Source organism: Oncorhynchus nerka, linkage group LG9b (assembly GCF_034236695.1).
Source record: "Oncorhynchus nerka isolate Pitt River linkage group LG9b, Oner_Uvic_2.0, whole genome shotgun sequence".
NCBI lineage: Eukaryota > Metazoa > Chordata > Actinopteri > Salmoniformes > Salmonidae > Oncorhynchus > Oncorhynchus nerka.
The window spans coordinates 2,254,562-2,267,823 of NC_088424.1; the positions used below are offsets into that span (position 1 = coordinate 2,254,562).

Genomic DNA, 13,262 nt, shown 5'->3' on the forward strand with positions numbered 1-13,262 from the left:
AAGGTCAGTCCATCCAGAACATTTTAAGAACCTAGAAAGTTTATTCAAATGCAGTCGCAAAACCACAAGCACTATGATGAAATTGGCTCTCCTGAGGACCGTCACAGGAAAGGAAGACCCAGAGTTACCTCTGCTGCAGAGGAAAAGTTCATTAGAGTTACCAGCCTCAGAAATTGCAGCCCAAATAAATGCTGTACAGAGTTCAAGTATCAGACACTTCTTAACATCAACTATTTAGAGGAGACTGCGTGAATCAAGCATTCATGGTCAAATTTCTGCAAAGAAACAACTATTAATGGACACAGATAATAAGAAGAGACTTGCTTGGGCCAAGAAACACGAGCTATGGACATTAGACTGGTAGAAATCTATCGTTTGGTCTGATGAGTCCAAATTTGAGATTTTTGGTTCCAACCGCCGTGTCTTTGTGAGACGCAGAGTAGGTGAGCGGACGATATCTGCATGTGTGGTTCCCACCGTGAAGCATGGAGGAGGAGATGTGATGGTGCTTTGCTGGTGACACTGTCAGTGATTTATTAAGAATTCAAGGCACACTTAATCAGCATGGCTACCACAGCATTCAGCAGTGAAATCCCATCCCATCTGGTTTGTGCTTAATGGGACTACCATTTGTCTTTCAACAGGACAATGACCCAAAACACACCTCCAGGCTGTGTAAGGGCTATTTGACCAAGAAGAATGGAGTGCTGCATCAGATGACCTGGCCTCCACAATCACCTGACCTCAACCCAATTGTGTTGGTTTAGGATGAGTTGGACCACAGAGTGAAGGAAAAGCAGCCAACAGGTGCTGAGCATATGTGGGAACTCCTTCAAGAGATGGGAGAATGCCAAGAATGTGCAAAGCTTTCATCAAGGCAAAGGGTGGCTACTTTGAATAATCTCAAATATATTTTTATTTGTTTCACACTTCTTTGGTTGTATTATTGCATAGTTTTAATGTCTTCACTATTAATCTACAATGTAGAAAATAGTATAAATAAAGGAAAACCCTTGAATGAGCAGGTGTGTCCAAAACTTTTGACTGATACTGTAGGTGCCAGCAACCCTCTAGTTGCCAGCTCACTCCCTCCTGATTTTTCATCCTGTCAGTACTTTGATTTTGAACCGGCCACAAGGCTATGACATATACTACTATATCAACAGAGATTTGTAGAATATTTTATGATGGATTGTGTGATTGAGATTGCTTACCGTTGTAGCAGATAAACCAAATATGTAGACCTTCGCATCAGTGATCTTTCCAACGAATACTTTTTCTCATAAACACACATTCCTCCTTCCCTATTTGAAATATCCTTCACTGTAAGTGTTATCTGACCACTATCACTTTCTTAACACTGTGCCCTTCTCCAGCCTGCTTCAGTGTAGCCACTGTCCACAGTTTTAGTCAGTCTGTCCATGTCCTCCGTGTTGTCTATGGTGGCCAAGTCAATGTACTTGTCTCTGCAGTAACGCTGTGCTTTAGTCCACAGCTTGTTTTCGTTCAGAAAGTGATACTCTTCATGAAGGGAAAGGGAAAACTTGTTGTTAGGGGTTAACTGTCTTGCTCAAGGGCAGAACGGCAGATTTTCCCACTTTTCCGGCTCAGGGATTCAAACCAACAACCAAAAGTTATTGACCCAACGTTCTTAACCGCTAGGCTAAGCATACATCTGAGCCAGGGGTTCCATAGTGCTCAAACAGAGAATCCAACAGCCTTGTGCACTGGCTATCAGATTTGAAAGAACACATCAAATGTCAAGAAATGTTTCATGCAAAGGGTAAGTTGAAGAAGAGTGGTAAAGAAAAGAGAAGCTAACTCTTTACACTGGAAGGTGTGGGTCTCTCCTGCTGAGGTGTGGAAGATGACAGCACATCTGGGGTTGTTGCCATTGTTCCAGTGAGTTACCGATGAGGATCTCAGCGCCATCGAGCTTCTCAGGATTTTGGTATCCTCTGTTGGTGAGAAAAACAGCAGTCACTCTGTACACATCCAGCAGGTCATCTCTCCACCAGAGGTTGGTGTCCTTCTTAGTGAAGCTGCATATCCAGGAATATACTGGGTTTCCATTTCCGATTATTGGCATAAGAAGCTTCATATTCACCAAACTGTGATGACTGAGTGGCCACTCGTTTCAACGCCACGTTTACTATTGGGGTACTTCCTAATAACACAACTCCCATTAAAGAGCAAAGAGACTCCACTGCATAGGTAGTGGTGGAGCAAAGTCTTGAGTTTGCGTGCATCCTGGTACTTTTGTTTTCCCACACAGTTTTTTTTGCTCCATGCAAATCATGCAAAAAAATGTTTTCCTGGTATTTGGTATTAATTAGGATCCCCATTAGCTGCTGCTTTTGCAAAAAATCTTATTCTCTGCTGCCTGTGACTGGAACGAATTGCAAAAATCGCTGAAGTTGGAGACTTTTATCTCCCTCACCAACTTTAAACATCTGCTATCTGAGCAGCTAACCGATCGCTGCAGCTGTACATAGTCTATCAGTAAATAGCCCACCCAATTTTACCTACCTCATCCCCATACTGTTTATATTTATTTACTTTTCTGCTTTTTTGCACACCAATATCTCTACCTGTACATGACCATCTGATCATTTATCACTCCAGTGTTAATCTGCAAAATTGTAATTATTCGCCTACCTCCTCATGCCTTTTGCACACAATGTATATAGACTCTCTTTTTTTTCTACTGTGTTATTGACTTGTTAATTGTTTACTCCATGTGTAACTCTGTGTTGTCTGTTCACACTGCAATGCTTTATCTTGGCCAGGTCGCAGTTGCAAATGAGAACTTGTTCTCAACTAGCCTACCTGGTTAAATAAAGGTGTTCTCAACTAGCCTACCCGGTTAAATAAAGGTGTTCTCAACTAGCCTACCTGGTTAAATAAAGGTGTTCTCAACTAGCCTACCTGGTTAAATAAAGGTGAAATAAATAAATAAATAAAAAAATAGGATTCCAATAAATAAAAAATCATGTTAGAATCCTAAATAAAAATGTATCCGATTTTGGAACCTATCCAATAGGGTTTGTTTTATTATTTTAGATTCTAATACAATTTTTTATTGAAATGCTGAAGGATTTTTTTGACTAGGGTAAAAATGTGTTCTTTATTAGGAGATTGGATATATTATTATTTCATTTTTTTAGGGACAGATGTAAGTTCAGATAGGGAGACAGATATAGAGAAGGGTACAGAAAGTGGTTTAGGGAAGACAGTCGGCCGAGCCGGGGCTCGAAGCCCCGTCGAGGAGGGGGCATGGAAACACGTTGTTTCCATGTGGTTGATACCACTCCATTGACTCCATTCCAGCCATCATTATGAGCCGCCCTCCCCTCAGCAGCCTCCACTGCACTCTTGTCACTTGAGATGGTGACCCTATAGTGGGAAACCACTGGCAATGTCCCCTCTAACCAGTACCTAACTTATATAAACAAAAGTTTGTGGACACCCCTTCAAATGAGTGGATTTGGATATTTTAGCCACACCCGTTGCTGGCAGGTGTATAAATTGAGCACATCGCCATGCAATCTCCATAGACAAACATTGACAGTAGAATGGCCTTACCGAAGAGCTCAGCGACTTTCAACGTGGCACCGTCATAGGATGCCACCTTTCCAGCCGCGAAGTGGTTGTCACGTTCGTTGAATGCAGGAGACCAAGTGATATGAATACATGTTACTTTTAATAAAGACGGACACTAAACAAACTATACAAAATAACAAAACTAACGTGAAGCTACAATATAAACTGTGCAGACACAGGCAACTAGACATAGACAATAACCCACAAAATACCCAAAGAATATGGCTGCCTAAATATGGTTCCCAGTCAGAGACAACGATAAACAGCTGCCTCTGATTGAGAACCAATCCAGGCAACCATAGACATACAAAACACCTAGATAGTAAACAACCCCATAAACATACAAAACCCCTAGACAGTGCAAAAACACATATCACCCATGTCACACCCCGACCTAACCAAAATAATAAAGAAAACAAAGAATACTAAGGTCAGGACATGACAGTGGAAGAAAACAAGCAGAACGGGACCGACGAGTTCTGAAGCGCATCAGCACAAGAACGTCAGCACAATAACTCTTTATCGGGAGCTTCATGAAATGGGTTTCCATGGTCGAGCAGCAGCACACAAGCCTAAGATCACCATGCGCAATGCCAAGCGTCGGCTGGTGTGGTGTAAAGCCTGCCACCATTGGACTCTGGAGCAGTGGAAACGTGTTTTCTGGAGTGATGAATTACGCTTCACCATCTGGCAGTTCGATGGACAGATCTGGGCTTGGCAGATACCAGGAGAATGCTACCTGCCCCAATGCATAGAGCCAACTGTCAAGTTTGGTGGAGGATAAGTAATGGTTTTCATGGATATGGCTAGGCCCGTTAGTTCCAGTGAAGGGAAATCTTAACGCTACAGCATACAATGACATTCTAGACGATTCTGTGCTTCCAACTTTGTGGCAACAGTTTGGGGAAAGTCCTTTCCTGTTTCAGCATAACAATGCCCTTTAGCACAAAGCCTGGTCCATACAGAAATGGTTTGTCGAGATCAGTGTGGAAGAACTTGACTGGCCTGCACAGAGCCCTGACCTCAACCCCATCAAACAACTTTGGTATGAATTGGAATGCCGACTGCGAGCCAGGACTAATTGCCAACATCAGTGCCCGACCTGACTAATGCTCTTGTGGCTGAATGGAAGCAAGTCCCCGCAGCAACATCTAGTGGAACGCCTTCTCAGAAGAGTGGAAGCTGTTAAAGCAGCAAAGGGGGGACCATTTTTTAGAATGGGATGTTCGACATGGAGGTGCCCACATACCTTGGTCATGTAGTGTATCTCAGTGTATCTCACGCAACCATCCCCCAAGGTCCAAGGGACACAACGTGAGAAAATATTTGCATCTGGTGCATCATCGTCACACATTAAAGTTATGGTGCCAACTGTGACAACAATTGCTGTGAAAGCTTCTGAGATTGTCCGCAAGGATGTTTACGTTTGTGTCAAAAAGGTGTACTATTTAGCATTTCAGTTAAGATAAATTATAGGATTCAGATTGGGGTGGCAAAATCCTACATGATTTATCAAAAACCTATAGGATTGATTTCCAATAGGGGGAAAAAAATAGTCCAATAAGATTCCAATAGATTTCTGACAATGACATAACATTTTATAGGATTGTGAGAATCCTATAGGATCCATTAGGATTACTTTTGATTTACAAAAGGAAAAGAGTAGGCCAATGGGACTCTGGATAGGATTCGGATAGAAGTGACACAAAATAGGATTGTGAGAATCCTATAGGATTCTATTGGGGGAAAAAAATCACAAAACAGGTTCTTTGACTAGGGTTGTGAGTTCCAACCCTACTCAGGGCAGAATGGAATGCACTCTGTTACACTTCAATAAAAGTGTCCTATCTGTTGCTATCTATCTGCAGGTTCACTCTGGCCCCTCTGTGGCACCCAGACTGGATGCTCATGCTGGTCTTCACTCACACACACCTCACCGTGACTGTGACTTTGGGGCTTCTGCTTGTTCCAAAGGTAACCCTGCTCTCTCTCCTCTCCCTTTCCCATGAATACATGAGCATTACATTTAACAGCTTCTTACTGCAATAATAATTATCGTATTGTGATTTAAGTGCACATCTGGGTATTTTTAAGTCTTATTTGAGAACATTTAAACACTCGATGAGTGGGGAATAAACCGTTAATTTCTCAAGATTTAATTAGATGACAATTATGAACAGTGGGATGATGTCAATCTTTCCTCCTGAAAATACAAGCACGCCGTGAACAAATGCACTATAACATTTTAAATAATGTCACCCTAAGTAGGTTTTTTCCCCTCTCGTTAGTTTCTGTCCACAGGGACTCAGGCAAGGGATGACATTGCCACTGAAGCCTATGAGGAGGAGCTGGACATGGGCCGGTCTGGGTCCTACCTCAACAGCAGCATCACCTCAGCCTGGAGTGAGCACAGCCTGGACCCTGAGGACATACGTGTGAGCAGGGTCCCTCTGTCTTTTTTTGTTCTGTAAACAAATCAAATCAAATGTTATTTGTCACATGCATTGTAAGGTCTACACAACAGGTATACAGTAAAATGCTTACTTACAAGCCCTTAACCAACAATGCAGTTTTATGACAAAAAAGTGTTAAGAACGTATTTACTCAAATAAACTGAAGTGAAAAATAAGAAAAATAAATCATTAAAGAGCAACAATAAAATAACAGTAGGAAGGCTGTATACAAGGGGTGCTGGTACAGAGTCAATGTGCGGGGGCACAGGTTAGTCGAGGTAATTGAGGTAATATGTACATGTAGGTAGAGGTAAAGTGACTATGCATAGATAATAAACAGAGAGTAGCAGCAGCATAAATGAATGTAGTCCTGGTAGCCATTTGATTAGCTGTTCAGGAGTCTTACGGCTAAGGGATAGAAGCTGTTAAGAAGCCTTTTGGACCTAGACTTGGCGCTCCGTTACCACTTGCCAATCGGTAGCAGAGAGAACAGTCTATGACTAGGGTGGCTGGAGTCTTTGGCAATTTTTAGGGCCTTCCTCTGACACCGCCTGGTATAAAGGTCCTGGGTGGCAGGAAGCTTGGCCCCAGTGATATACTGAGCCGTACGCACTATCCTCTGTAGTGCCTTGTGGTCGGAGACCGTACCAGGCGGTGATGCAACCATTCAGGATGCTCTCGATGGTGCAGCTGTAGAAATTTTTGAGGATCTAAGGACCCATGCCAAATCTTTTCAGTCTCACTGTTTAGTTTTTACTTGTCAGCAGGAATCAGGAGGATAAAGTTATGGCCAGATTTGCCAAATGGAGGCTCGAGGGAGAGCTTTGTACATGTCTCTGTGTGTGGAGTAAAGGTGGTCTAGAGTTTTTTCCCTCTTGTTGCACATGTAACATGCTGGTAGAAATTAGATAAAATGGATTTAAGTTTCCCTAAAGTCCCCGGTCACTAGGAGTGTTGCCTCTGGATGAGAATATTCTTGTTTGCTTATGGCCTTATTCAGCTCGTTGAGTGCGGTCTTAGTGCCAGCATCGGTTTGTGGTGGTAAATAGACAGCTACAAAAAATATAGATGAAAACTCTCTTGGTAAATTGTGTGTTCTACAGCTTATCATGAGATACTTTACCTCAGCCGTGCATAACTAGAGACTTCATTTATATTAGATTTTGTACACCAGCTGTTATTTACAAATAGACACAGACCGCCACCCCTTGTCTTACCGGAGGCAGCTGTTCTATCTTGTCGATGCATGGAAAACCCAGCCAGCTGTATGCTATCCATGTCGTTTTTCAGCCACGACTCTGTGAAACATAATATATTATGGTTTTTAATGTCTCTTGGTAGGATACTCTTGATCAGAGCTCATCCATTTTCTTATCCAATGATTGCACTTTGGCTAATAGGACTGATGGTAGAGGCGGATTACCCACTTGCCGTCGGAATCTTACAAGGCACCTCGATCTACGTCCCCGATATCTCTGTCTCTTCTTCATGCGAATGACAAGGATTTGGGTCTGAAGTATATCCTTCAAGTCCGACTCGTTAAAGAAAAAATCTTTGTCCAGTATGATGTGCGTAATTGCTGTTCTGATATCTCTTTTCCGTCATAAGAGACGGTGGCAGAAACAATAGGTACAAAATAAGTTACAAATAACACGAAGAAACACACACAATAGCACAATTGGTTAGGAGCCTGTGAAATGGCAGCCATCTCCTCTGGCGCCATTCAGCTTATTTTACAGAGAAGAGACTGGTTAGATTAAGTACCCATTTGCTGTGTCTTAACAAAGGAAAATACATTTTGTTTGGGAACATGCCCAGTCAATGAAGGCGTATCACTCACAGCACCACATTTTAGTAATTAATTATCAAGTTTAATTTGTATAGCACAGTTCATTAGAGCAGATGCCAAAGTTTGATAAGGTAGAGATGTTGTGTCCCTTTTGTTTTTCTGTATACTTAGGTATTTGGTTTGGGGAGAGCATGTAGATTAAAAACGGTATTGTCCCCGACACTGACCCCTGTGGGAAGTCACTACCTTGTGGCAAAGTTCTGGTCTGTCAAGGAAATGGACCATGGTTAGTTTGTGTCTGTGATGTCAGAAAATGTCTGTAGCACAAACACTTAGAGAAATAATTTTCCTCCTTATGATTTCTCACCCACTTTTCTCTCTCTCAACACCTCTCTCTGTGTTGCTATTTTAGGATGAGCTAAAGAAGCTCTACGTCCAACTGGAGGTCTACAAGCGCAAGAAGATGTTGGCCAACAACCCCCATCTCCAAAAGAAGCGCAGCTCCAAGAAGGGCCTGGGCCGCTCCCTCATGAGGCGCATCACTGAGATCCCAGAGACTATGCACCGGCACGGCAGCCATGGCAGTCGTGAGGATCGTGACTGTAGTGAGCATGGGAGCAACCGGAGCACCCTTCGACGGAACCCCTTTGACCCATCCCACTCTGGTCACAAGTCCAGGGAAGACTCTCTGAAAAACAAGGTCCTTGGCCTGAAGAAATCGCACAGCTACGACCACGTCTGTGACCAAGGGGAGGAAACTCCTGGCGGAGAGAGCTTGTGTGGGGACAAAATGGCTGCCGGTGAGGGTTCCTTGCTTGGATCCCTCATGAGGAGACAGGTGAAGAAGTCACCAGAGCATGCCCCAAGGGTTGAACCTTCCGAGTCCACTGAGTCAGTGCCCTTGGTCTGCAAGTCAGCCAGCGCGCACAACTTTACAGTGGATAAAAAGCCCATCCACCTGAGGACGTCCATCATGCAGAAGTCACTGAGTGTCATAACCAGTGCTAAAGAGAAGATGCCCGGGCTCACCAGCAAGACACATTGCGTGGAGGAAGCAACCAAGAAGGGACTCAAGGGCTGCGATGGGACGATGCTTTCTGAGGTGGACGAGGCGGAAGAGAAGGAGTGTTATCCCAAGATGATCATCAGCCAGTCGGTGGAGTACTCCAAGACGCCCATGGGCAAGATGGGCATCATGAAGCAGCAGGTGAGTGGCAGCCAGCCGTCCATCAATACAGAGCCAGGGAGAAACCTGTATGACCTCTCCGAGGTGTGCCCTTGGGATGTAGAGGACCCCCCAACCCCCTCGGAAGGAAGGTCACAGAAGCATGTGTCCATTGCTCTGGGAGAGACCACCACGGTCCACAGGGGGGGTGGTGGTGGTGGTGCGGTTAGCACCAAGGGCAGTCGCTCCCAACAGAAGCAACAGGGAGCCGCAGGGCAATCACCTGCAGGCCGACGTCGCTCCAAAGGTAAGGGTTGTGAACCAGACGAGGCCAGAGAAACAAGGAAGCCCAGGTCTCCCAGATCTCCACTCCCCCTCAAACCAGAGGTGTGCCCCTGGGCCTTTGAGGAGCAGCCGGTGTTGGGAGGTGACTCAGACTCCATCTCCCCAGAGAGGATCAGAAGTAAGAAGAGTGTTACACCCACCGATGGGAAGCCCAAGATCCTCCACTCAGACTACTCCAAATCCACGGGGAGTCTGCTGCAGCCGCCCACCCTGATGGTGGACATCTGTCCCTGGGACTACAATGAAGCACCTGCCCCGCCCTCCCCCAGCCAGGAGAAGAACTGCTCCAGCCCCACGCCTCACTCCAAGCGGAAACGAAAAGGCTCATGCTCCTACAAAGAGAGAGGTGAGAGAGAGAAAGGAAGGAGGGACAGGGAGGAAGAGAAGCAGCACAGGTCAAAGAGCAAGGAGAGGAGGAGCTCCTCCAGCAAGCCCCCGGAAAGACGACGTGTCAGCCAATCCTCGGAGGGCGGTTCGGTCACCGTGCCCGCGTCTGGGAGACGGAAAAGCTCGACAAGAGACCCGGAGGCGTCGGAGAACAAGAGAGCGGAGGCATGCCCATGGGAGGTAGAAAACGCGCCAACCAACATGGCACAGACAAAAACTTCTCCAGCGAAAGAAAACTCTTTGAGTTCTAATTATAAACAACCCATGAGCACTGCCAAAAAGGTTGACGTTTGTCCGTGGGATTTTGAAGACAATGGGTCAGAGAAAAGTGCATGATATTTGACATAATGGACTTTATATGTTTTGTATTCACTGCACAAAAACCCTGCAAACTGGGTTTTAAAGATAGGGAAAGTGTGGTGAAAAAAACAATTTGCCTTGTGGTTATGTCAAAATCATATTGTGAAGAAAAACATGACACTACCGTCTCTTAAAGCATTCCAAACAAAGTATTTGTTGTTTTGTTAGTTGTGTAATTATGCAACTTAAAGTCACTTTTCTGAAATGTAGAGGAAAGTGTTGTCGGTACTATTTGCTGGTAGATTTTCTCAGTTTGCATTTGTGCACGTTTTTTCACATTCTTCAATACATTAAATTGTGTCATAAGAGTTCTCTTTGGCCTGAATCCTGCTTCTGTGCCATTTTTGTCAAGTAATGGTTGGAGTATGAGTTCAGAATGTTGGTCATTGGGAAGTACATCATGTCATTTCCATATTAAGCACAGTGCATAGGTAATTATGCCTTAATTTTGGGCCTTATAGATTATACAAAGGATATTCATTTTGAGTGTTGAGCAGGAGAAATAGGTACATAGGTGAACCGTACATAGTTAACATTTAGTACATAGGTAGCAACATGATGATACATGCCCTGAAGGAAAAGTATCTCACCTGGTCTCCATTTAGTCAAACATGCTTGATGTCTGTAATAAAAAGCAGAAGTGTATCTTTGATGTATTCATTTCTCAAAAAAACCTGCTGTAGCATGTGGCAAAGCACTTCCAAAAGTGTATTTATGTCCATTAGTCAACTTACATCCAAAACATTTGGTAATGAAGATGTAATACTTGATGTTGCCTACTATAATTCAATGTTCAAGTTCAAAGTTAAAATACAACTTAAAACATAAAGCTTTCAAGAATGTTTCTATGTGCATTCATCTGAAAATATGATATGGAAAAAATATTGAAGCAGTATTGTAATCCCAAAGGTTCCCCCCCCCTCTTATACAATGTTGACATTAATTTACATATGTTAATTTTAGGTGAATCATTAACAAGTTTTGTCTTGTACTTTTCCCAAACATTTTTATTTGAAGGTTTATGTATAATCACTTCAGTGCTATCTTATGGACCAAAAGCAAAGAAAAGTCAGATGGATTATACAGCATATTTGACTTTTGCTTGCTTTCCAAAATCCATGCAATTGCTTGATAACACCTTATAGTTGTTCACCTAAAATCAAATGCTATGACATTGATTGTCAAAATAGTGTCACCATAGATTCCACACGGGTAGGTGTTTGTGTGTGCATTATTGCATGTGTGCGTGGGTGTGTACAGCGTGAGTGCATTATTGCATGTGTGTGTGGGTGTGTACAGCGTGAGTGCATTATTGCATGTGTGTGTGGGTGTGTACAGTGTGTGTGTGTCTGCATCATTGCATTGCATGAAAAACGTTTGCCACTTTAGCATTATTACCGATTCCCTCTTCCTTTATTTATATGGCCTTTGTAACATTTTAGTGGTGGTGATTTGATCTACTCCACCAGTAACTAGTAACTCTTGTTGTTGAATGTTGTCAAAGACATAAGGGTCATGTTCATTATTGCAATGGAAAACTTTCGCAATGGAAAGAAACATTTCTTATTGGACAAGTTCGGTTTATTTCCTCCCTGTTTGTCTGTTTTCCTCCATTTGGTATCCTAGTGAATAAGATCTAGGTAATCAGGAACACGATGATGCTGTATGAATGCTACAGTGGCTTCTGCATGACACTAAACATATTGGCCCAGCGTCTCACTGCTCTTCACAAACCCTGCTCCATCAGACTGTTATGACTGGTTTGTTAAGTGAACTTGTACCACTATTGTATGCTTGCAATAAATATTCATATAAAACTCAATCTTATTTCCTGTTGTTATTTGATGGGTATTGTCGAACAGTGCTGACTAACCATGGTCTGGAGAGAATACCTACTACTTCATCACATAGAACAACACTAACCCCTGGTGGAGATAAGCATACATAACTGTAGACATAATATTTTCTGCCATACCAAATCATTTCAAAGTCTCTGGAAGGGATTGTGTTGCTACTTAATTTATTTGAATTTTGGAGAACATTGATTTTGGTTAGAAAATACTAATATTATTGGCAGTGACAAGGTAAGCAAAACCAAAGGGTGGATTGCAGTTTTCTCCTTGTCCATAGACTGCTTTCAATAAGCAAAAAAATATGTACATTTGCAATTTGGCTGGTCTATCCATTTAAGGGGCTCATACATGCTTATGACAAATCTTAAAATGTTACTTCCTCATCCTTGAATTGTTTTTACAGACTAGAATTTCACCAGGAGCCTAATATCAGACAAATGAAGTCCCAGCAATATAATTTATGGTTGAACCAAACCGATTGCTCATTTGTAATGACCCTTAAGTTTTTAGACACTTAACGCATTAAATAAAATAAGTGATTGAATATTGAATATAATGAAAATATACTGAATATGTATTGATATTGCATATCAGAGAAGGAGAAGCTTTTGGTCAGTGCTGGGTCAAGCTGAATAGACAGAGGGACTGTGGGCTGTAGTTATTTTGTGTTCTGACAATGAACAAGAGAGGCTTTTGTCTTGTATGAGAGGCTTTGTCTTGTCTTGTAAGTGTGTATGAAGTCCCTTGGCAAACTACCAAACCATCCAATGATGGAATTTATAAATAGATTATCTGGGCTCCCAAAAGAACTGATCTCTATAGATGGGTTTGTCGTTTAGCAACAAAACCAACTCGTGCACAACTGTGGGGCAAAACTGACTGGTTGGCTTACATTGGTGACAACATGTAAACTATATTTTGTCTCCAATGTTTATTGAAAACATACAGTGCATTATGAAAGTATTCGACCCCTTCACTTTTTCCACATTGTGTTACGTTACAGCCTTATTATATAATGGATTCAAATGTTGTTGTCTTTCCCCTCATCAATCTACACACAATACCCAATAACGACAAAGCAAAAACAGGTTTTTAGACATTTTTGCTCATTTATTAAAAGTAGCTCTTAGCCGTGGTATATTGGCCATATACCACACCCTCTCGTGCATTATTGCTTAATTATAAACCATATAGTTTGGGTCCTGGATCCTGATTGGTGGAATCAGTTCAGAGTGTGTATATCAGACAACATACCACAGGTGTGATGGAAAAACACTTGTTTACTGTTCTATTTATGTTGGTAACCA

The 13,262-nt window shown here is 42.7% G+C and overlaps 1 protein-coding gene across 1 annotated transcript in view; it reads left to right on the forward strand.

The window, feature by feature from the left end:
• gpr158b (G protein-coupled receptor 158b) overlaps positions 1-11,918 on the forward strand; it is a 91,190-nt gene extending 79,272 nt beyond the window's left edge. The window contains exons 9-11 of the mRNA XM_029642072.2: positions 5,472-5,577; positions 5,892-6,038; positions 8,258-11,918. Coding sequence (XP_029497932.2) covers positions 5,472-5,577; positions 5,892-6,038; positions 8,258-10,078 — 2,074 coding nt within the window. The 3' untranslated portion in view covers positions 10,079-11,918. The remainder of the gene's footprint in view (positions 1-5,471; positions 5,578-5,891; positions 6,039-8,257) is intronic.
• Positions 11,919-13,262: the final 1,344 nt, after the last annotated feature.